Source organism: Sphaerodactylus townsendi, linkage group LG08 (genome assembly GCF_021028975.2).
Source record: "Sphaerodactylus townsendi isolate TG3544 linkage group LG08, MPM_Stown_v2.3, whole genome shotgun sequence".
NCBI classification, from domain to species: domain Eukaryota; kingdom Metazoa; phylum Chordata; class Lepidosauria; order Squamata; family Sphaerodactylidae; genus Sphaerodactylus; species Sphaerodactylus townsendi.
In genome coordinates, this window is record NC_059432.1 from 61445781 (window position 1) to 61472220 (window position 26440).

Consider the following 26440-nt stretch of genomic DNA (forward strand, 5'->3'; position numbering starts at 1 on the left):
GCAACAAGTGGGCAACAAGAATGTCAGCAATCCCATAGCAGGAGGCCTCACATTACCAGGCAATGGGCTTGGGCTAAAATGGCATTTGGCATCTTCAGATGCAGATAGTTTGTGCTGCCACCCAGTGGTTGGCATCATTTATGCCATGATGTCACCTCCAGAGCAAGGGTAATAATGACATCATTGCATCAGAACAACTCTATAAGATTCACTAGAAACTCTCTGGTTTTACTGTAGAGTTTCTGATGAATCCCAAAACATCATGTGGTGTGATGATGCCATTTCCATGGGTGCTCCGGAAATGATGTCATGGCATTGCTACAACATTGGCTTTTGCTCCACCCTAACCCATCCCACTACCCTAGTAACCATGGGCAAAGTCAGAGGGTTGCCTGCAGGAGGTATCTTGCTAAAGCAGAAAACCTGGCAGCCTTAGATACAGTATATATGTTAGCAAGGAGTTCATTAGCTTTCTTTGAGCTGGGTCAGAATGTTGCCAACTCACTTTTGCCAAGTTACTCTAAAATAAATTCCTAGGTTTCAACTGAATGTCTAGTAGCCTACCCTCAGTAGTAGCAAATATCTTCTGACAAAATGTCAGAACTATCCATTTAGTAATTATACATTAGCTATGGAATTTATAATGGTACATCTTAGTACTCTGTAGAAGTTAAAATATTGGACTAAGATCAAGGAAACAGATTCAGATTTTCACTCTGTCATTAAGTCTAGTGGATGACCAGTAAGTCTCCCTCTCTCAATCTAACCTATCTCAAAGCACTGTTGCAAGGACAAAACAGAGGATCGGAAAAACACATAGGCTACTCTGAACAAAATAAAAATGTGACAAACTATAGATAGCTCAGTTAGTTAAATATTAAATTGCACGTCTGGATTCTTTAAAAGTGTCTGTTCTTCAAAGCAACATGAGACAAAGCTAGATCGCTTGCTTCCAATGGAATTGTGCTTACAGGTCTTGTTCAGGCAGAATAAGATACCGTAATTCAATGCTGAGTATCAGATTACAGTGTGATAAAACCAATTTCTTTATTTTGGGTGAGGAATGTGTGCATGTTGCACAAATTAAGCAAGTAGTCCACTATGTTATTTACTTTCCATTCCTTCCATCCACAACAGCAGAGGACAAACCCAAAATATCACTTGTCTCCATTGCCACTGGTAAAGTTCCACTGGTGATATTGATGACTAGAACTGTGGCTTGCTGACCAAATGTATTTTCTGCATCGCCTGCTTCCAAACTCCTATGCAAATATCACAGTGCTTGTTACCTCAGAATCTCCTTTGCCCTTTCTTTGCTTTCCCAACATTATTTTCAAGTGCTATCACTATCCTACTCTCGCCAATATTTAGAAATTCAGAAAACTTCTGTGCTGCCTATTTGCTGTATGTGATCTCCCAAATGCAAAATGTACTTTAAAGACAAAACGTACCCAGGACACGGATTTGCATCACTGCTCCATGTAAACCGAAGAACATCCACAGTGGCTGGGAACAGTCCACGCAGACCTGCATGCCGGCACTTGCTCCATTGTGGCTCAAATGCAGTTCACCTTCTGAATTCACCATGAAACCCAAAATGTCTCCACTCTGGAGAGGCACCAACACTCTACAAACCGCCCAGAACTCTTTTCTATCAACTAAAGACTCTGGATTATAAGGAAGGTCACTGGGCCTCAGGGTGCTTGGATCACAAGTGGTCACTCCATAGGAGAGTGTTCCAGTACGTGAGGTGTTTGATTTGTTAATTTTGACAAATATAGTTTCATTTATCTTAAGGGGCCTGCTAGTAAAAACCAAAGTTCTCTCATCCCGAGCATGCTCCAGACGAGCCACTGTCTGGTCATCCAGAATCTTGATATGAGCTCCCCTGAGCTGGTGGAAACGGAGATCACTTTCGAGTTGGGATGGGAGAAGATGGGAATGTTGAGAGTTGAGAGAGTTCTGAGGGATGGGACACATGGCAGCCATGACATGGAAGTTCTCCTCCTGGAGGTTGAGATCACAAAGGCTCACAGACAATCGGGTGTCCTCGGTCTCTCTGCGAAGTGAGGGACGGCGGATAGCCGTGAAAGATCTTGGACGGAGGCAATCAGGAGGAATAATTTCACTGTCTGGAACACAGAACAAAAAAGAAAAAAAATGTGATCTAAGGATACTGAAACCTTTGAGGCTGTTAACAATTGCTTTAAGAGAAACATAAGGACTTTTAAAATGCTTTATTGTAGGAGAGAAAATTAGAAAATAGTACAAAGCGAAAAAATTAGACTAAGACTCAGGAAGGAAAAATACATAATACCACAAAAATTAATAACTAATAACAAACAATCCAACAATAAAGAAGAAAAAACACAATAAATATAATTTAACAATTCTATCAATTACTCTTTGGTTGTTCTTCCTTCTGTGCGTACTCTATTTATAATTTAATAACCCTTTACTTAAACAGTTTGTTTTGGATATAGTATTTCTTATTTATATACATTTTCCATTGTTCCCATTGATTTTTAGTATTATAATTCTCTTCCAACGCTTCTTGTCCTGGCAATTGCGAGATCTTAATCACTTCTAACATTTTCATATTCCAATCAAATATAGATGGAACATTTGAGCTTTTCCAATTTTTAGCAAGAACTATTCTAGCGGCTGTTGCTGAATATTGAAACAAAATTCTTTTACCCATATCCTTAATACTACTGCACATCCCCAGCAAATATAATTCTGGGGAGCATTTTATTTTTATTTTTAGCATACTCTATACTTCTATATGAATTTGTGTCCAAAACTCCTTAATTCTCTTACAAGCCTACGATTGATAAAAGAAAGAACCATTTTCTAATCCACATTTCCAACAGACCGTGTGTTTTTTTTTAGTAATTTTAGCTATTTGGGTCGGCGTAAGGTACCATCTAAATCTAATTTTGCAGAAATTCTCCTTTATAAAACAACTATGTGTAAATTTTAGGCCCGTGTTCCAGGTTCTTTCTCATTCTTCTAGTAATATTGGATGGCCCAGATCTTTAGCCCATTTAATCATATAGTCGTTTACGACTTCATCCTCTAATTCAAACTCTAAACACATATTATCTTTTAATTAACTGCTCGTCTTTCTTTATTAAATTCACTTCTAATTTATCTTCTTCTCCACATATCCAGAACGGCTGAAGTTCTTTAGAGAAAATATCATATAGTTGATGATATAACCACCAACCTAGATTCCAACCCTCCTCTTTAAGTTCTTCAATAGTTTTCAATTTATATTTAATTTCATTATTTGTCTGATCCTTTTTCAGTAAATCCGAATATTTAATCCATCCTTTAACTAATTTATTTTTGCTCAACAAAGCTTCATGAGGAGAAAGCCACATTGGTGTGCATCTGAATAGAATTTTCCTGTATTTCTGATATTTCCTGTATTTCTTTTGCACATGTGCACACACTCAACAAGTTTAGTCCACTGAACTAAGCTCTCTAAACATTATAAACACCATTGCAGGGAGGCTGTGAATCAGTTTCAGAAATCAGCAATGCCCTGAGGAAGACAAATGTGACAAATTAGCACCTTTACCATCAGACCACTAAAAGATATATGCGTTTTCTGAAAACATCTTAGATTATTGTTACAGATAGAATGATAGTAACTTCTATGCAGCAATTTTGACTTACTATCAAAGAGTTATTAAAGGGGTGGAAGCCTATTGTCACGCTTATCCAAAACTTCTTACCTACAGATAATGTACAGGATTTTTACTATAGGATAATGTACAGGAAATCTACAGAATTTTGTTTTGGGGCATAAGGTGGACCTGGTATGCATGATGAACACCTGGGTGAAGGTTAGCGAAACAGTCGCCCTAAGGGAATTAGCTCCCCCAGACTTCTCTGTCCTGCATCAATCTCGGACAAAGGGTCAAGGGGAATGGCGATACTGGTGCAGGAGACTTATTCCTTCAGAACATTCCCTGCCCCAGAAATTCCAAATGTGGAGAACTGAGGACAGCTCCTCCAAAATTATCAAAATTTGCAAGAACAGCTGAGTACAACTAGGTACTTTTCAGGCTGAAAAGGCACCCAGGATTGGAACCTGCAGAGCAAATGTCCTGGGGCAACCATCAGCAAATGGAGACATGTTGGGTGCAAGCTGAGGAGGAAACTGATCTGAAAGCTTAATGGTCAAATTCTCCTGGATCAAAATTGATCTCTGAACCACAGAGATCAGTTTTCCTAGCGGAAATGGCAGCTTTGGAGGGTGGACTTTATGGCATCATCTCCTCAAAGCCCACTCTCTTAAGACACCACCCCCAAACTTCCAAGAATGTCCCATCATGCTAGAGACAGAAATAGTGATGCATCTATATATGAGTCACAACGTTGAAGACATCATACCATGAAACAGTCTCATGGCTGCCAAGAAGTGGGGGGGGGGGACTGGGGGACAAAATTCCTGGGGTCTAAGTCAGTTGGAGGGCCTGTGAAGCCAGCATCATGCTGTAATCACAGAATGCATTTCAAAGAGTATTCTTATGATATTTGGTTCTCAGCAGCTCTGCACAGTTAACCCAAATCCTATAGATGACATTCAAAGACATATACATTTACTACAATTGCAAATTTAAAAATGAATTCATAGGAATTACTTAACATTATGACTGCTCACTCAATTGTTTGTAACTTATTTTTAAATCAGAGGGCTGTTAATAAACAATGTGTTACTATTTTATACAGCCTCATGAATGTTCATGGAGCTCGACATGAACAATCAATCCAGCAGTGGAACTGAGTGAGGGAAATTGGGGCTTGCCTGAGGAATGCTAATTAATAGTGACTTGAAATCGCAATATACCTTGCAGTGTTGGGAGAGACATGCTTTTGGTTTTGATGAAGGCCTGGTCTTAGGACTACAAAAGTCTGCCACAAGTGAGTGCTGATAGGCAAGCCATCTGTCTTCAGTTAGTCTTATGAACACTTTTCAGCTACAGATGTTATACTTGCAATTTGCCCTAAGGCTGGTATTAGTCTGCTGCTCATAATTAACAAAAGTATCAACTCAAGAGAACAAGAAGAGTTTGGATTTATACCCCTCCTTTCTCTCCTGTAAGGAGACTCAAGGTGGCTTACAAGCTCCTTTCCCTTCCTCTCCCCACAACAGACACCTTGTGAGGCAGGTGCGGCTGAGAGAGTTCCAAAGAACTGGTCCAAGGTCACCCAGCAGGAATGTAGGAGTGCGGAAACACATCTGGTTCAAGCCTTTGCCACTCAGGTGGAGGAGTGGGGAATCAAATCCAGTCCTCAAGATTAGAATCCACCTGCTGTTAACCACTACATCACGCTAGCCAGTCCTTAGTAATTCACACCCCTAAATATGAAGTCTGAACATCATTTTCAAATGGCCCACCCTGACAACCAAAACCAGCCAAAATGAAGGAAAACAGACAAAAATCTTCCATTTTACACTGCTTTTGAAAGAGGTCTAAGGCCCTTTCTGCACAGCAAATCTACAGTGGGTTGCAGGCAGGGTAAATGAACCTGTTCTCGCTATGGGCCGTTTGCATGGCTGGCTGTCCCATGGACAGTGAGTGCATTGGCCAGGGCGTGTGCCTTCACACGGAGGCGTGAGGTTTTTTTATTTACCTTCCACCAATGCGTCGCTTCGCAGGCAGACACGAATGAACCCCCACAGCCATAATACACCTCTGTGCCTGCATGGCTCCACAGATGGAAGCCGGGATATACATAAAAAAAGAAAAGCGGGCCCGACATAGTGCGATTCTTGAAAAACTGAGTTGGGGTGGAAACACGGAGCAGACTCGCATTAGGAACAGGATCCATGCCAAGTTCCCCCCCAACCCAAGTTTCATCCAGTCCTTAACCCGTGTTTATTGGCCTGTGCAGAAAGGGCCTAAGACTGGGCCTTAAGTGAATCTCTGGGGGAAGAATATTGCATATTTCCTGGAAACTCTGACAGAAAAACAGGCTACTTGCTACAAATAACTTTGGAGTTAACAATCTCCTTCACCCTGTTACTGTGCAGTTAGAAATCCTTCCTTCCAACATAATGTTTTCTGTGCTGTTCAAAATATGCCCATTTCTATCCACCATTCCTAGGAATGTATTATCAAAGTCACTTCGAATGATGCAGATAGATATTACAGCAATTTAAAAAATAATAAAAGGAGGGGAAATAGACAGATGGGGCAGTCCTGAACAAAGATTAAAGGTCCAAGATTGTCAGAAACAAGGAAAATAGCAGCAATGGATTCAGCATCATCATAGGCATTGCACATCAGATTCCATTTAAAAAAATCAAATACGACACAGTAATTAGATAAACAATAAAACAAATACCCAAACCAGAGATATTTAAATTACAGATTATTGTTGATTTGCCAGTTGTACTTTTTAAGCTAAACAATTGTGTTGCGACATCTAGTCCACAAAACATACATCAGATGCCACAATGTTTGTTAGAACTTTGGATTATTTTTGATTGCACAAAAGATGACACCAAGGATTCCAACTGCCACTTCAAGGAAACCATTTTCCATGCCAATGTTCTAGCTTTGGAGTTGTGCATTAAAGTCGAGGTCAACTTGAAGGACATGTCATGAGTTTTTATGTTCCCTCCATGGCATGTGGCCAATTTGGCTCCATTTCTGAATTGCAAAAGGGAGTTTACAATATGCTTAAACGCTTTCCTAAAAATCCTTGGCTAGTGTTATGTATTAACATCAATTTAAATATCTCTTACATCAGCAACAGCTGCAAAAGAGGGTAGCTGAAGCAACAGCTCTAATAGGTAACTCTAGTTCCCTGGGCATGTTGAAATTAGAAGGGACCCTATGAAGGGCATCTGTAGTGGGTTATGCCAAAGGATGTCTCTGAAAAGTTCAGCTATTCAGTGAATTCTCAGGATGACGAGTGTGCAAGAGGGAATCTTGGCAGGGCTAGCTAAGAATGCCTCTTCTTTTGATGAAGGGCGTTTCCTCGTGATTTGTCATGGTTTGATCTCTTACAAAACTGACTTTCCTATAGCGTAACAAACTGGGACTCATACCATTCCAGCTAAGGTTTCAGTTCTTGTTAAGTAAGTAGAGCTAAAGTAGAGCTAAAGCAGAGCTAAAACACTTGCTAGGAAAAAACTATTTGGAAAGAGAAACAGAAAAATACATGTACATTTTACTGCTGTCCTCTAATCCTGGCTTTTTCTGCATGCACTGCTTACCACAGATTTTCCCAGTGGCCAGACCTTGGGTATTAGAACTATTTTCTGGAAAATCATTTTCCACACCTCCTTTCCTCCTATTGTTTTTTCCACATTATCTCTTCAGTTGCATTTATTCCACATGCTGCTGTATTATTCCTGATGATGATGGGATGTCATCCGTGATGCAAAAGAGCAACCCTCCGCTCTCTTTTCTTTTGCACAGGCACCCTAGTGTTATTGTACAGCTATGTTTTGAGGCAGCAATTAAAAAAAAGCCTCTGCCTCCATTTCTACCATTGAAAACTCCAATCCAAAATGGAAGCCAAAATAATTCCTGAGGCAGGTGCCATTACCTGAAAGATGTAGCCCACCCCTCACATAAACACAAAGAACCTAATTTTTCAACCTAGGCATCAATTATTCCTAGGGGGTCTTTTCAATCGTCCCCAATTTCAAAATCTCTTTCCTAAGCAGTTTCTGCATAGGTGAAAAAAAGAGTCCCTAGAATGGTAAAAACACAGTTCCAGGGGCGCTGTTTGCATGGCTGCCACTTCTGAATTGTGGAAACACCTTGATTTCCCCAGGGAAATTATGTTTCCCTGCCAGCACTGTGCAAATGGGACTGGCTTGGAGGTGCTGCTTTTCAGTGCTTCCATTTTTCCCCACACTCACCTTCTCTCCTTGCCGAGTTCCGCAGGTATAGGGAGGCATGCCCACACTACCTTTCGACCCCTAGGGGGCATGCCTCCCCATCCCTGCAGAGCTCGGGAAGGAGAGAAGGTGTGTGTGGGGAAAGGAAATGGAGGCGCCTTCATGCAGAAGCAGCTCTGTGGGCAGCAACCTTTCTGGTGTAATGAACTGAGACCAGACAATCAGAATCACCATAGAAGAATGGGAACTTTATTGAAAGGCTTAGACACCATCCAAAGGCTTGCAAGCAATGAGATAAAAACTACCTAAGAAACTACCTAAGAAAACTCTCTTCCAGCCCCCACAAAAACCTTCACATGCCAGACCAGACCAGTCTGGGAAAAGCGCCATGGCAAGACAGATAACACACACAGCAAAAAGCCACAGCAGGTGTTAGTCAGTAATGAAGCAACATTCCAGGCAACTCTTACATCTGGGCAGCGAACACCGCTGCCCCCACCCGTGCGGAATTTGCCCTAATGTTACATCAGTAGTTCAATATGAAATTGACTAAGTTGATCCACTCAACCATGCTGGTTTGTATCTCTGCCTGAATGTGCAAGTTCTGTGTGAAATTGACAAAGATGGTCCAATTGACCATGCCAGTTTGTATCTCTGCCTCAGTGTTACGTATAGAAAAAAATTAAATTCCTTTTGAAAAAAAGTATGTGGGGTAACAGAAAATGGCTGAAGTAGAGGTTGGGTGACTACACAGGGGCATGGATAAGGGACAGGTGTTTGGTGGAGCAGAGACATAAAGATCATTTCAACGTGATAACACGCTTAAGGGAAGCTGGCTTAGAAATGGCTCAAAAAACATCAAGGTAAAAGTGGCAGAAAAACAACAGAGAAAAAATGAAGGGAAAACATTTCTGCAACCAAAATTAGGGGGGAAGTGTGAAAACAAAAGAAAAAAATAGTATTTGGCAGCAAGATACATTGTAAATGACTTGTGCAGAAAAGGTCAAACATTAAATAAGAAAGTACTTTGTTTAAGCCACAGCATTAAGCAACTACATTTCCTGAATATGGAATAGGTATTTAATTCTATCACTGTAGCACATTACAATTCATGGCTCAACAGTTAAAGAATCTGCTGTTATGCAATCTGGCTAAAGTATACTGCTAGTCCTTACATTAATGTTTAGGGATGTTCAGTTTATGAGGCTTCTACCCCAGAAATAGAGTTTTTGTCTGTTTCTACATGATTGTGTTGAGGTCTACATTCATGACAGTATTACTGGCCTCTGTTCCAAACAGTGCTACTATGTTATCACTTATGCATTGTGGGTTTGGTCCAAACAACTTTATTACTCATACTCTTCGAGACCGCATCACCCCATATGTCCCTACACGGCCTCTCCGGTAGGGGGGAGGCCAATTTACTAGTGGTCCCTGGCCCTTCAGCGGACAAGCGGGTTGGCTCTCCACATCGGCCAGGGACCTTTAGCAGCTCCTGGCACCCGGCCTGGTGGAACGCTTCTACCACCAGTTGTCCGGCTCCCCGCGGGACCTTGGGGGAGTCTCTGCAAGAGGGCCTGCTAAGGGCACGGAGCTGTTCCTCATTGGCCTTTGGAGAAACCGGCCGGGCTTACTGAAAAGTGCCTCCTCCTCCCTGTGGCCTCTTTGACATCTGTGGGCCACATACCATCGAATGAGACTCGCCATGCCTCCCTTCCTAGGGGAGAGGGAATTTTAAATGTGGAACACTTGGCGCCAATTAACTATTAACTATTTATTAATTATATCTCAATCCATTGAGACTGTGCAAACCAAATTTCTGGTCTTATCGCTGCTTTTAAATGTTTAACCTGTTTTATACTGTCTTTTTACATGCTGTACACCGCCCAGAGCCCTTCGGGGATGGGGTGGTATAAAAGCCTAATTAAATAAATAAATTAAATAAATAAAGAGCCCCTTCTGATCCCCAAAAGGACTGTGCTGGGCATTGTTGGACCCATGTGGATAAAAGCCACACAGGCCAAAGGTTGCAGTGAAAAGGGGAATCAAGTAAGATTGAGGAAAGACTGCTAGGATCCAAGCAGCAGGGAAACCCTGTTTTCGAAACTCGCTCAATGATCAAGTTTTTTTAAAAACAAACCAGAGGCGCCTCCATGCAAAGGTGCCTCCGCAGGATGCGGCCGCTCTGGGGCCACCCACAGGGAAGCATGCGAACGGTCCCAGGGCTCCACCGGTATCATGTATGTCGGTGAGCAGAAGCTCCACCGGCCCGTGCGGAACAGACCTCAGTTTTGCATGGATTTTTAGATAGTCTGTTTAGTTAATGATATTTAATAGCTAAGTGGTACCCTGGAAACTTGATGCACAAGCAAAACTAAGTGGTGTGCCCTGCAAATAATTTTTCTGAGCCATGAACCCATTCTTCCTTCTCCTCCTGTTTGCAATAATGGGATAATTTATGTCTTACCTTATGAGGGAAGGGTTATTAGATACTGTATGAGCGTTGTTATTTTCCATAGTGAATACTAGTTTCCTTGTTTTACCAAAAGTAATATATAAATACTGTGAATTAATAAATGATGCTGAACAAGCAATTAAGTTCCTGGCATACACTGAAGTAAAAAATACACTTAGTAAAATTCAGCCTAGGGGATCACGTGTTGATAGAGACGGGATATCAAAAAAGGGAAGAAGGGACGAAGTGCAGAGTCTTCTAAGAAATCTGACATTCCTTCATCAGATTATATTTATGGTCTCAATCTATAAATAACATCTATTTTCAGAATAAACTCACAATTGAAATCATGGCAAAACTATTTTGTTTACTGCTCTTCTTGGTGACCCCCACCCCAAAAGGCACACGTATATATTTGAAATCAAGTGCACACATTTGACTCTTTTCACAAGAAACTGATCCAAGTACAAACCACTGTCTGGATTGTTCTGTTTTTCAACTGACCAATACTTCTACCTCATTCATAGCAGTTTTGCCCATGCATCAAGTTTCCAGGGCACCCACAGAACGAACAGGGATGCTAATAGCTATTCACTGGATGAGTAGTTTAATGCTGTAAGCAGGTTGCTATGGAGAGAGTGACACAGGAGTCCGAGATGACTCAAGTGTACTTGTACACAAGGTCAGCAGCCTATAGCTTCTAGTGGTATTTGCTGCTTGGCTTCCCTTCTCCAAATACTCTGGAAACAGATCAAAGGCCAAGTAAAGCACATGAAACATTCTACCTCCCCCTCCCATTATTATTCCCCAGAGGTTCCAAGACTGCTTGAAAAATTATATCATACAACTTGCATAGCCTTCAGTGGCATCAAACATCCTGCACAAGTTCACATATGCAATCCCAAACTATGCCATCTTAACCCATTTCCCTTTGATTTCACACTGGAGGGAAGCAGTATTACTATCAACTTGTGCTATATAATAAAACCCATTCCCCATTCCCTGTGTTGCTTGTCAATATTAAAAACATTAATGGGTACATAATCATGGGGAATAGAATTTCTCCCAGGTTTAAAGATCCTGCAAACTCTTCAGCTAGTAAAAATAATTCAGAAGAAGGACCCAGCTCCTTATCATGTATAACTAAAGATCTGAAAGTCTGTACAACGTTTGGCTAAGTGAGGAAGAGAGATGGACCAAGACTTTGAATGTAATCCTTAATAGACATATCTTTTTAAACCCATTAATTTCAATGAAGCAGCGGTATCTTTTGCTAAGCCTTGGAGTTAGAGCTTTACCCACTCACCTAGCAAGAGTGGAATTTGCCCTCTCCCCCAACCGGGGACTATTGCAAAAAGGGATCATAAGGACAATGCACACATCAGAAACAACTACAAAAAGCACAGCAGTTTCACTGCATCTGAAATTGCACAGGAATATTCAAGCTGCTGCAGTGCCAAACCATGATGGAATCATTAAGAACTAGCTATGTGGACAGAAAGCTTAACTTCCTCCAACTTGCCAAATCAAGCATGAGGAAATGTTAGGCACTGGATTGAATATACTTCTCTTCAAGGTTGATCACTTTTAGAGTGAGAATGAATAAATTCAGTCGGCACATGTAATGTTGTTTGGCAAGTTTATGAAATGTGAACAACAGCAAATTTCTGTGGTCACATAAATTCATTACTTATGCTTGGGAATCCATTCTTGTTTATTTAGCAACATCCACGTTTCCTTCCTGCAGCCAGCTGGCTACTGTTGAATGGAGATGGCTCTTCCTCAATCTTCATTTTCTGCACAATCCATAATATACAGACCCCCAGCAAAGAGTTGTCATGACTCTTCAGCTTCCTTTTGCTAGCATTAGTCCCTATGCATTGGCCTGTGACCATACGACCTGTTCTGCTAAATTCAAAAGGCCTGGCAATCCTTTTTCTAACAGTTCTTCACTAAAAGAATCATGTGAACCTTGGTAGAAGGGCCATTGCAAGCAAGGACGTAGGTAAGGGGGTGGGGTTTTCTCGGGTTCAACCCCCCATTACATGTCCAAAGCTCCGCCCCCTTTTGTGGTTTTTTTGTATTTTAAAGTGTTTTTTCAGTTTTTGGCCTGCAGGGAGTGCAGTTTTTAGGCTAGCAGCACCAACATTTCAGGGATTTTTTTTGGGAGACTCTCCTGATGATACCACCCAGGTTTGGTGAGGTTTGGTACAGGGGGTCACTGATTGCAAGATAAAGGACGTAAGTCACTGATTGCAAGATAAAGGAGGTAAGTCAGGCAGAAGAATAGGAAGGAGCAGGCTACTCTGATGATCTAATTTTAGCCCTCAAAAGTCTATGGCTTCCTTACAAGTCAATGAATGATAAAGCCTGGCATACAGGGAAAACCCAGAGAGAGATTGCTCCCAGTCAAGTGTGACTATTGCTTAGTGACACAATACTCTGCTCTCTTGCCCAAAAAAGAACTTCTCCATGATAGCAGCTTGCAATTCAATTAACTTTACTCCCCAAGTGATACCTTGCTTGCCTCAAATAGTTTCACTTCTTGATTTCCTTATCTGGAAACTCTTCAACCAGGGAAGCCCTTCCTGCGCACATTTCCTCCTCATCTCAAACTTCTCCATACACCAACTGGAAAGCTTATTCTGATTTCCCCCGCTTCTCTCCAAGTCCAGAAAAAACAAATCTTTCTTCTTTTCTATCAGATGAGCTATCAGATGAAATAACTCCCTATTAACGGGTTGGAACTTAATGACAACCATTTTCTCCAAGGGGCTTGTCTATTCTCACAGCGATCCTGTGAAATAGATTACGTTGAGAAATAGCAACAATATCGCCCACCAAGCATTAAGACATTGCAAGCCTGGTCTAAGTCGAACCACTCTAGTCACTGGCTCACACAACCATAGTGCTGCAACTGATAGTATATCAAAGGATCAGATATTCTACCAGATTTTCTCCCTCATGGGTAGCTGGCATTTCAGATCAGAGTTTCTACTGTGGATGACATTCTCCATATGTAAGGAAGTTCCATACTAGACTCAAGCAACTGAAAATTATTTCATTGATTTTAATGGGATTTAAGCAAGATGGAGGACACACAAGATTGGATTTAAAATACAGAAACTCATACTTGCCTCCAAACTCTTAAATTATTAATCTTTGCAACATTATTCTTCAACTTTTCAATATAATATCTAAAAATAACTCCTTTGTTCCACTGCAAACCGTGGTAATACTCTGTACCACAAGAAAAGAACTACATCAAACTGCATGAAGTCAGGGGATCTGTAAGCATAAGTACTACCCTCAGGAAAGAACTTTCATTAAGTCAATAAAATGGTTGAAATACCATTTGTTTTTGTTCTCATGTGCTGGAAAAATCAAGTTTTTTTAGGAATAGCATAAACATTCTGCCATCATTCTTTGTTTTCTACAAACATCATATTTGTATTATGCAAAGAAATTATTTACTGTCTCTATAAACATCCTCTGCATGCAGTCCATCTGGCAGCCAGGAAAGTGACTTAGAATGCGTTAATTTATTTACACTGTAAACCACTTTGTAATAAATAAAAAAGCTCTTAATACTCTTTCACAAGAATGAGCCATGTTAGCATGATTCTATTTTTAGGGTTACTTACGCAGTTGTAAATTCAGTTTCTAAAAAGGTAGAGGAAGAACGGGTTATGGTCTTCCCTTCTTGACTCCCAAATGGACTAGTTGTTAAATAATAATATGTCAGTTGGTTTGTTATTGTTGTTTTTGTAACATCTGCCAGAAAAATAATGGAAAAATACGATAGAAGAAATATGGGTAAATCAGCCATGCTGTCAATGCTATACTCTATGTGATTTCTTCACTATTCTCCTATTAGCAGGTAGATCTGTGTCATACAAAAGAGAAATCTACTAACTTGTCCTTCACATTTACCAGTACTTAAACATTCTTGGCAACAGTTCTCAACAACAGATGATACTTTGTTCCAAATGAAATCAAGTACATGAAATAATGTATGAACAGAAGGACAAGGCTGTTGAAGGGTCTGTCTAGCATTTTGTTTCCAACAGTGGCCAGGCAAAAGATGGACAAAAAAGGCAGTAATCTTCTCCATGACATTTTGTAAGAACCAGCTGCTTACTTGAGAATGTACACAACCATTTCCTTTATCATGGCTGCCTTATTCAGGCTATTTTTCCCCTTAAATCTGGGCACCAACCTTCTCAATAAAAATGTGTGAGCCTTAAGGCAGTCTTAATATTCATGACAATGTGGGAGGAAAATGTTCTGAATCAGACAATAGGATTGTGAAAAGTATTCCTAAGACGATTATGCACGTGTTTGCTGCGTGGTGGAGGCAAATGTCCACTGAGGCAAGATTTCTTGTATGGGTGTATTTTCTCCAGCCCCGCTCCCACTTTCCACTCTCTCTGCAGAAAGCAAATCCACTTAAAGCACAATTTTAATTTTGCTTCGTTGTCAGAGTGGGACAGATTTGCCCCGGATCTCTTCCTTCCACCTGCAGCCTGCCTGCCTAGTCTTATCCGCCCACTCTCTCACACTGCTTCGCACACTTTTCCTTCACCCAGAGGCGTACCAAGGCAAACTGGAACCCTGGGCAAAACCTGAGTTTGATGCCCCCCCCATGGGGGGCCACCCTCCCCCACCGTGACCAAACAATGATTTTTTCCACCAGGTCGTTTCAAAGTCACCATCAGATTATAGAACATCCCCCAACTAACAAATCTGAACACAGCAATGGGCCATGCCACACAGCAAAAATAATTTTTGGAAAACATTTTCAAAATGTTTTATTACTGCTATGAAAACATTTTATGGGGTTGCATCCAGTCCCCCCAATTGGGGGAAACAGCATCACTTTCAATGTTATTTAAACTGGGGACCCCAGATTCTCCCTTTAAGGTGGATTTAAAAGGAGAATCTGGGATCCCTAGTTTAAACAAGTGATGCTGGAATCCACCCCCAAACACAATCATTTTCAATGGTGTTTAAACTAGGGAGCCCACATTCTCCTTTTAAATCCACCTTAAAGGGAAAATATGGGGTCCCCAGTTTAAACAACATTGAAAGTGATGCTATTTTGGGGTGGATTCTCCCCCACCCTGAAACAGCATCCCTTTCAATGTTAAAATGGGGGACCTCAGATTCTCCCTTTAAATCCATGCCGAAGGGGGGTAGGTTAATAATAACAACCACAACAACAACAACCACAACAACCTTTATTAGGCATTGAGAGAATAAAAGAAAGAAAGAAAACAAGCATTGGCAGGAAGGGAGTGGATTTAAAAAGAGAATCTGGGGAAATTTAGGAAGTGCTTGTTGTCAGGGGTGCAATTATTAAGATAGCACCAGAAAGCACCAGAAATAAATAAGCTAAAATTGGGCCAAGGTTTTTGGATCCTCTCCCAAAAAAACCCTGAAAAATCTCATACCAGCATGGGAATTTGGGAATAATTTTGGGGTCCAATAACATTTTGGGGTTCACTATACTAGAATCCAGATTTTCCCAATTTTTGTACAGCCCTAGAATGAAATGACCTATAAGAAATCCTTGTGACCTTGAAGCAGGAGCTACCAAGGCATAAGATGAGAGTAGTTTTAACATCAATAGCTGTTCTAATATAGCAGCCAGCTTGGATCTTTCTCTTAAATCACTTTCTCAAAAAGTTGAGTGAAGGGAAAGGGAACTGTGCCCAGGGCATGAACTGCCCGCACGCATGCTCCCGCCACAACACGCCCCACTCCACCCCCGAAATGCCCCCGGCACGCCTCCACCCACCTGACTGCAATGGCGGCACCGATGTTCCCGTTGCAGCTACACCACTGGTTGAGCGCAATCCCAGCCATTCTACAGATTTATTGATACTGAAACTTACAACCTTCTTTCTCTCCATAGACTCTACGTACGTAAGAACATAAGAAAGAGTCTGCTGGATCAGACCAGAGTCATCTAGTCCAGCACTCTGCTACTTGCAGTGGCCCACCAGGTGCCTTTGGGAGCTCACATGCAGGATGTGAAAGCCTTCTGCTGCTGCTGGTCTGCTAAGACATATGCAATCTCAGATCAAAGCAGATCAAGATTGGTAGCCATAGATCGACTTCTCCTCCATAAATCTGTCCAAGCCCTTTTTAAAGCTATCCAGATTAGTGGCCATCACCACCTCCTGTGGCAGCATATTCCAAACACCAATCACATGTTGCATGAAGAAGTGTTTCCTTTTATTAGTCCTTATTCTTCCCCCCAGCATTTTCAATGTATGCCCCCTGATTCTAGTATCGTGAGAAAGAGAAAAATTTATCTCTGTCAACATTTTCTACCCCATGCATAATTTTATAGACTTCAATCATATCCCCACTCAGACATCTCCTCTCCAAACTAAAGATTCCCAAATGCTGCAGCCTCTCCTCATAAGGAAGGTGCTCCAGTCCCTCAATTATCCTCATTGCCCTTCTCTACACTTTTTCTATCTCTTCGACATCCTTTTTGAGATGTGGCGACCAGAACTGAACACAGTACTCCAAGTGCAGTCACACCACTATTTTATATAAGGGGATGACAATCTTTGCAGTTTTATTATCAATTCCTTTCCTAATTATCCCCAGCATAGAGTTTGCCTTTTTCACAGCTGCCATGCATTGAGTTGACATTCCCATGGAACTATCAACTAAGACGCCCAAATCCCTTTCCTGGTCTGTGACGTACATTAAGCATGGACAACAACAGGAGTTTACAAGACCTACTTTTTTCTCCCTGTCAAAATAAATGCTTAATTATAAGGTATAATTATAACCCTTGTCTGTTGCATACCCAAGCAACTGCATCTTCCTGCTTAAATGGAGGCTACTTTAGGCTTCTTCATACTTTGTAGATCAGCACCAACTTTGAGGACAATTAAGACCTTTTTTTCACATACCATTTTTAAATGAAAAGATGCAACTATATTGAGGGGTCTAGCTTGTATCTATGTAAGGCATTCCAAAGCAAACTTTCTCCCACCAGGGACTCAAAGCAAAGTACAATAAAATTTCAAATATACACATACAGAGGAACAGCTCAAAATCAAACAAACATATAGCAAGTCAGCCAACTATTACTGCCTCTAGGAACATAATCCAGTCCACTGTTACAGGTCTATCTCATCCCTATAAATCTCGCAGAAGTCCAACAGAATGTATGGTTCATGGTATTGTCAGGAAGGCCATTTCGCAATATAGACACAGCTCCTAAAATGTCCCTGCAAAGGCTGAGGCTGATTTAATAAGCCTTCATGGGGCAACAGAGAGCAAAAAGTCATGATGATGTTGAATGACTTTCTAGTCAAATTTATAGCACATATGGCATCAACAGTCGTTTATCTGGAAGCAACATGACTTTATTCACATAGAACAGCAATCGACTGATTTAATCCATCACTATGGATTATCCTGCAACTAGGAAAAGCTACTAGTTTCCAGAAGAAAAGCACACATGGTAACAAAAATATGTGGTAAATAAACTATTCTGTTTGCATTTGAATTGGAAGATCTTGCACAGCACGCTGTTCTTTCTATTGTGGAGATTTATTCAGAATTTAAAAACATTTAAACAAATCATGTCTGAAATGTTTTTTAAATGTCCAAGCAAACCTGCGATAATTATACATGTGGTTCAATATCTCATAAGTGCCATCTAATTAACAAGCTACTTATGGCAACCTCATCAAGGTGGTATGCTCTTGCCTTCCTCTGGGCCAGGGGTCTGCAATCTGTGGCTCTCCAGATCTTCATGGACTACAAATCCCATCAGCCCCTGCCAGCATGGCCAACTGGAGAGCCGCAGGTTGCAGACCCCTGGGCAGTCTCCCTTGGAGGTCTCCTATCCAAATACTGACCTTACTTAGCTTCAAAGATCTGATGACATCAAGCGACACTATACTGCTTTTCCTCCCAGATCAACACTGCCACCTATATATCCTCTTGAAGTGTGTCTCTCAACAGATGACAGTGACTCTTTCCACTGACCTACCCTCACTACTTCATCTACAATGAAAGCAGAGCCTAGTAAACCCTGCAGGTGCCAAAATATACTAATTCATTGGACCAAATGTTATCCAATGCTGAGTGACTAGGATGCAAATCTGAACACAGCAGTCGCACTTGGGATGGGGCATTCAACCCTATTCTCACAGACAGTTTTTGCAATCAGAATCACACCCCTGTGCTGCTTTCCCACTGGTTGAAGAAAAATTGGATCCCCCTATTTTTTCCTTGCATGAAAATCAGATTGGAGGTTAGTCTTCATCAGGTAGCAGCCTGCTTAAAAGCAACCCCACCTGCCATAACGCTGCAGCAATCACATTTGCTGTGCACTCAAAACAAAAACAAAAATGAAGCAAAGCAGAAGGGGATCATGGATTTACTGGCATAAATCCAGTAATCCATTTAATATAGTTTCACCCTGAGGTCAGGTTTCTAAATATATGCTCAAAGGGGGAGGACAACACTATCAAGACACCTCACGTACCCTCTCATATTTTACCAGTGAAAACAGAAATCTTCTTCATTACTTATAATACATTTGTTCTCATTTCAGTATTGCCCTACAGCAGTAAGATCTACCAGGAGACTATACACACTTTAGCTCATTAACTGTGGCAGAATCGAGTGTTTTACTGCCTTTGCATGATAGCCATTGAGAGTTCCCAAGCGGTTCGTACCACGCTGCTTTTCAAAACCTGAGCAAGGTTTCAAAGCAGTGTCTTTGCACCGCTTGGGGGGAGCAGCAGCGCCTTCTGTGCCAACAGTGCCCCAGGGACTGTTTTTTCCCATCCCTGGGGCGCTGTTCACACCCCACACCCCCACCCCCGGTGCAGAAACAGCCTATGATAGAGGCTGTTTTTACTGCAAAGTCTTTGCTCAAATACCACAGTATCCCCACATCACAAATGATGTCACTGCATCATCAGCAGGAGAAGCACAGATATCAGTATGCCACTGATAAGTTTCTCCACCAGCCTGTTGACCAGTGCTGGGGGTAGGGATCCCAGAGCAGGGGATTCCGGCCCCCTTTGACAACCCTATTGTGAAACTCTGTGCCAAATAAAGTTGGTCATATTGAAATGGGAAGAAGAAGGATGGAAGCAAGAAAGGTGCTCAGTACATGAGCCCTTGTTTGCCACACAGAAGGTCCAAAGTTCAATCCCAGCATCTCCTGGGAAGGATCAGATGTGAAATTGTTAGGATTTGGGAAATTGTTAGGATTCTACAATTGCCTGCTTCATTCAGTCAAGCAAGAGTTAACTGTTGAAATCACATGACAGGAATCACATGTGCTTCTGGAAAGACCCCTCTGCTTTCTTCTTCCAGCAAAAGAGCAGAGGCAGACACACAGGAACACATAAAGTGAGCACTGGCATAGCTGGAGTTTGCTATTCCTATATTTAGTGGGACGTTATTTTGTTATCTAGTAAAGTTCTATGAAACAACTCACTTGCAACATTATTTACTCTAATAATCCATTGCAGTACTAATAGAAATACTTACGTCTGAGACCATAGAGAGCCACTGCCAATCTGCATGGACAATATTGACAATATTGACTTTGATGGGGTGATGGATTGATTCAGTATAACAATTTATTTTCCATGAAATCCTCTGCAATGAAAATCCAGCACATTCACTAGTATAGATACTCATGTCAGAGAGGGACTGACTGGTGTTCAGGTTAAATAATATCTCTACTGGCACAAACACTGTGCAGTATTCAACTATCTTCCTGCTCTTCTGTCATATCCTATAGCTTATCATGCCACAGCCAAGAAAGTAATAATGTCATTAGAAATCACTTCATATATACCTAAGATAGTCTTGACAAGATGAATCATAAGCTCTTTTCCTACCCAGGCAGTAATTCTCACATTCAAATTGAAAGGGACAAATGGGAAGGAATAAAATTCAGACTGTCTTTTCTTCTAGTATATTTGCCAAGCATTTACAAATATATTCAGAAAGGGACTCCTAGACCTCATTAAATACAGTCAGCCATTCATGCAGGAAGGCTTTCCTACAATAGAGGCATTAATCCACATATTACAGACCTAGTAACTACCATTATGGGAAGGGGAAAAGGTAGTGCCTGGTATTAGGTCATCAGGATATCACAGGACAATCTATGGTCAATTTCAATTTATTTATACAGTCTTAGACCAGGAGATATAACAAATTATATCATCAGGCCTCACAGAATCCATTTTCATATCGAGTCTTTGTAGCTTCGAAGATATCTCACTGAATTTTTTTGAAAAACAAACGAAACACTGCCATAATTGGCAGGAAAAACTGAGTTGATTCATGTACTTTAATTACTGAAAAGGTGAGCAGGTACAATGCCAGCTGAGAAAACACCCCTGGAAAACTTCAGCAAATAGTGGGCAGCAGAAAATGGTGAGTGGGAGAAAAAACCTGCTATCTCTTCAAACGCTTTATTTGTCCATGCTATCCTGACAAAAAAAGAGCAAATGCTTTTTTAAAAAAACATCCCCAAGATGGTCCTGCATCCCCTTATAATGGTCCAGCAGAAAGGATCACAGATTTTTAGATTTATATTTCTTAGTGGGGTGTTGGAGAATCATACAGTGATCTAGAGTAGATCTAGTAGAGTGATCTAGAAGCCAAGAGGAGGACACTGCTGATATAGGACCAATAATAGCTGTCCTGTGAATCTGCATCTACTGCACAGTGTTGACTAATAGTGTCAGGTGCTGTGTGACATCAGCATCCCATTTCGAGGATCTCAGCTATTACATCCTTGTCATCAAGGTGAGATGGTAACAGGAACTCTCCTGATACAGAGAGTGGTGTTTTTAGAAGTACTGACATGCCTACCATGATGGTTCTATAGAGGCACTATTTTGAATCCAAAAGAAATATTCTTTCAGCAGAATAGGCCTTTCTCACCATGCTCCTCTCACTGAAGCCCACAAACTGCTATTCCTGGAGAGAGGGGACCCTGAAGACCCTGAAGAAAGACATGAGGAGGTGTCATGGCTCAACTCAGATGCCTTATGGGACTCCCAAAATTCAGATCTCCTGACACTTAGACTGAAAAAGGGTGTGCCTATTAAAACAACTGAGTCAACAATAAGAGGGGGACCCTACTGTCTCAGCTGTAGGAGGAGAATGGGGTCCTCACAGATGGCAGCAGAAGATTTAATTAAATCTCCTAAGCAAGCACATTAACTTTTTAAAAAATTCCTAATGTGATTACTATCATGCACTCAGCTATAAATTCCAAACTCCTAATGTAAACCACTAATTATGCATTCCTAAACAGAGTCAAACTTTTCAAGGTCCACTGAAGTCAGTGTTCTTAGAAGGATATGACTGCTTAGGATGGTTCTGTGAAACTTTCAAGTTTTTTGCTCTTCTCAACTGTGATTTCTTAGCATCTGCAGATTTAATTCTTGAATAGTAGGATTTTCAGAATCATCTTGATACATTGCTGAGGATTCTGTACTAAAACTGGATTACTATAAAATGGTCTTGCATAGCACTGTTTCTCAGTTGGACCACCCACAAGCAAAAGGGCAAATGATATTGTTTGCAGCAGACTGGCTAGAGTGATCATAGAGTCACAGAAAGGATATTAAATTTGCAGACTGTGGAGTAATTCCTCTTCCTAAGAAAACAGCATCCAGTAAATGTCTGACTCATGCTCCTTTAGTTTCAAGGTCTCTAAGAGGGGTACCAATAAATAATCAAACACCCACAGAAAGTAGAGAAATTCAATTTTCATAGCTGCACCAGAGAGAATTGATTCTCAGCATGAACCTGGAAAACATCTGAGTTCATACAAAATACAATTTTTGTTACCAAGAATTTTCATTCTGGGATGAGGTGAGTGGGTGTTTTTTTTACCACTCCTTTTTATATGCTCCTTGCTCAGGGGGAACAACAGACTCAGGGCTGGGAGTTGCTGAGTGAAGCCTGAATCACAGGCAGTTAGGATTCTAATTGGGAGCAGGACACTTGCATGTGGGAAGAAGTTTAAGTCTTCCCACTTTGGGGTTACATGTAAGTTTCCCAAGCAGGGCAAATAGCAGCTGCCTGGGGTTCTTTATGTGGAGAAAGTGGGATGGGGGGGGGGAGGGAGAGTTAATTCACTTGAATCTAGAAACGGGGGTCCTGCATGCTGGAAATCTAAGATTTACTTGGGAACTCTCAGTGCATATCTACTTAACAGTCCCCAGGGTAAACCTGAAAACATAAACCTGAAAATAATGTATCAGGTAGTCAGGTCCCAAGCCAATTTCAAAATCACTAAAAGAAGGACCTCCCCTTTTTCAGACTAATGGTGTATGCACTGAATGGTGGTATGCACCATTTACTTCACTAACAATTGTTGCAGCAATGAATGACATTATAACTATTAACAGAGAAGTTGAGAGCATACAAAGAGGAACTGGTAGGTAGCAAGAGAGAGAGGTTATCCCCAGGAATTACACTTCCTGTTAGCACCTAACAGGTGGCGATAATAAGTAGCAGTACAAATCGTAAGGGGAGAAATACTCTTCCACCAAAGCCCAACATAAAGATGCTAATAAATCAAATTTTATTTCCCCAAGAGGTGACAGCAAAGAGCTTTTTACCACTGGGATAAATATTTCCAAGATATCCATTATTTGGGGAGACCACTCTAGAGGATGAGCTAATAGGATCTATGTAAACAACAGTTGCAGAATCATGAGCTGTGGAAGTATCCAGAATGGGACACAGATGTGCCATGTAACTGAAGACTGTCTCCTCAAAGACACTGAAGACTTTAATTTTGCTAATAAAGAAATGAATGTTGATTTCAAACAGCCTGAAAGGAATCTAAAGAACTGACCGCTGACTATATGAAACATTTGCTGCCTTGTAAAAGGGCACTGTGGTCACAAGAAAATATCTGGTGTATTCTGTTATTTGCTTACATAATTATATCCTGCATTTCTGCATATGGATCCAAAATGGCCTACAAAAACTAAAATCATTAAAACCAATACAGTTCCACATAAAATATAAATAATAAAGACACACCACTGTTAAATCCCCACTGCCTCATTAAAATATCAGCCTTGCAGTGCTTCCAGAACTATATCAAAGTTTCCACAAATCTAGAAGGCTGTTCCACAAAGAAGGAGCAATCATTGGTGGAGGGAGGTCAGAGAGAGATGAGTCAAATATGCTGTTAAGCAACTGTGCTTAGGCCTAAGGTAAAGGACAACAAAGATTCACTGAATGCGAAATTACCTGCAGTCTTTCTATGATCTGGATGAAATATTTGCTTGTGAACTTATGAATGCATAACCATAAAAGAAGTGACCGTAAGAGTGTAGGAACAGCTGTAACTTTGCTTTAGCCAAAAATAAGCACATAAAAAACCATCATACAGAAGAAAGCATGCAGGTTCTGACAACTACAGGTTGTTTCCCCACTTACCATCTGCTGCGCGCTACTCTCGCCAAGTCGTGGGGTCGTGGGGAAGCCCAGGAGCGCACCAAAAATGACGTGCACTGAGAATAGCGCGCAGCAAAGGGTGATCGATGGTAAGTGGGGAAACGACCACAAAGGTACGAACCACTACTCTGAAAAGAAAGTGCAAAGAAACCACTTAGAGCCGTGGTGGCGAACCTTTGGCACTCCAGATGTTATGGACTACAGTTCCCATCAGCCCCTGCCAGCATGATCAATTGGCCATGCTGGCAGGGGCTGATGGGAATTGTAGTCCATAACATCTGGAGTGCCAAAGGTTCGCCACCACTGATCTAGAGGGACCAGAACAATCTACATCTTGCCTCTGTGTTAGCTAGGGTTGCCAGGTCCAGGATGGGAAAGTTCTAGAGGTTTGGGGTCACAGTCTGGGGAGGACAGGGACCTCAGTGGGGTACATAGAGTCCACCCTTCAAAGCAACCATTTTCTCGAGAGGATCCAATCTCTATAGTCTGAAGATGAGCTATAATTCCAGGGGATCTTCAGGTCCCACTTGGAGGCTAGCATCTTTGGACTGCGTAGTGCATGACTGCAGCACTCTGTGTGGGGAGATATTATCCATGCTTTAATCAGCTTAAGTTGCAATATAGTGTGGTCTGAGTAGAATCTGTCCATCTTGCCATCCAACCCCTGTTGTACTTGGCTACTTTTGACAGTGGGAGAAGATGTAAAAGAACTAAACATATCACAACCCACCCACTTACCCAAAATCCTTGGGGTTTGATCATATGGCATTTGCAGAAATGAAAGCATTTTTGAAGAGGTATAAGAAACTGTTTTGACTATCCCTTGCCAGTTGTTAATACTAGAGTGATTAAAAACACCATTGCTACTAAGGCTGACATTTTAAATGATCACTTGCATTTAGAATTCTTTGAGCTAAACAGAGCAATTTTGCATCTCTGAATGTGCTTTTAAACATATTTTTGCAACATGAGTCCCAGTGACACACTCACCATTCCAAAACAAAAGAGAATATTCTCCTTGGAGCGTTCTTCCAGTTACTTTAAGTGGGAAGTGCAACCTACTGTAGAAGGTGGACCTGATAAGCTAGGATTGCAACAACCTAGAGGAGAAAATGTCCTATTTTTATTTAATAGAAGTTCAGTTAGATTATTTACCAGGTGATGTTATTTACCTTTATGCCAAGCAAAACTTCAACTGTCCATTTCTACCGTGTTTCTCCAAAAATAAGACAGAGTCTTATATTAATTTTTGCTCCCAAAGATGCGCTATGTTTTATTTTCAGGGGATGTCTTATTTTTCCGCTCCACAGCTCCATGCTCTGGTGTTCTGTTCAATGGGCATGCTTCCAAACAAAAACTTTGCTATGTCTTACTTTCAGGGGATGTTTTATATTTAGCACTTCAGCAAAACCTCTACTACTTACTTCTCAGGGGATGTCTTATTTTCGGAGAAACAGGGTATGCATGAAGCCTCTATTGAAGGGACAGGACATTTTTATCCCCTTCAGGTTGATGGTTGATGGCATGGATGGATGGAAACCATCAAACTGAATTGCCAATAGTACATCTTTAGTAAGAAGTCCTTACAACTCATGTTTAGTGTCTGATCAGATGAAAGTTACCCTAGCAGGCATACCCAGTGCAGAAATTGGGAGCTGGGGGGAAGGAAAAGTGAACAGAGTTGCTGGTAAGAGATGTGTGAGAAGTAGTTTGCCTTCAGATGCTGAGAGACTGTTAAACAGAGTGTCTTTGCACCTGCTCCCCTGGGAGTTCTATGGCAGGGGTCTTCAAACTATGGCCCTCCAGTTGTTCATAGACTGCAATTCCCATGAGTCCTACCACTTGGCCATGCTGGCAGGGGCTGATGAGAACTGTAGTCCATGAACATCTGGAGGGCCATAGTTTGAAGACCCCTGTTCTATGGGGCTATTTCAGGTTGAGGAAATGACACAGAATGATGGTTAATACCTTCCCTCTGCAACACAGTCCTACTCCAAACTGGACCCCTGCACAAACCGCCCTGAGCCCCTTGGGGGAGGGTGGTATATAAATTGAACAAATAAATAAATAAATAAAAATATGTACAAAATACGTACAAAAAAAGCACTGAAAATGGAACTTCTAGTGTCTTGTCTATTTTGTCTCTAATAGTCCTATCCTACAGTGTTCATTTGTAATTTTTAAACTTCTTAAAAGACATTCCCCAAGACCTGAGTAGCTCTCAAGGGAACATTTGGTTCCAGGTGCACACTTAGCCAATGTAACATATATGCAATCAATCCAAACATAGCAACTCCCTCAAGCTGACTCAGTCAGGATGACCACACTATGACTACATCTGTTCATATTGAAGGCTTATTTACATGGAGATACAACACCAGTGGGAAGGGAATCATCCCAGTCAGTTCTGTTTGTTTGCTGGTATAAACACTCTCAGGGCTGCTAATTTCTTCATTCACAGATAGAAATTAAAATGCCAGAATTACCGGAGTTAATTAACAGCAAGGCTTAAAACTGGCCCATTGACACTCACTGCTTCACACCAAATGAAAATCTGAAAGTAACCCTAAAAAGGGAATTACATTTGGCTTTAGAGCAACCCACCCGTTTTATTT

The 26440-nt window shown here is 41.2% G+C and overlaps 1 protein-coding gene across 3 annotated transcripts in view; it reads right to left on the reverse strand.

Moving 5' to 3' along the window:
• Positions 1-26440, reverse strand: part of NEURL1 (neuralized E3 ubiquitin protein ligase 1) — a 166617-nt gene that overhangs the window by 20690 nt on the left and 119487 nt on the right. For all 3 annotated transcript variants that reach the window (XM_048505269.1, XM_048505268.1, XM_048505270.1), the window contains exon 4: positions 1452-2132. In XM_048505269.1, coding sequence (XP_048361226.1) covers positions 1452-2132 — 681 coding nt within the window. The remainder of the gene's footprint in view (positions 1-1451; positions 2133-26440) is intronic.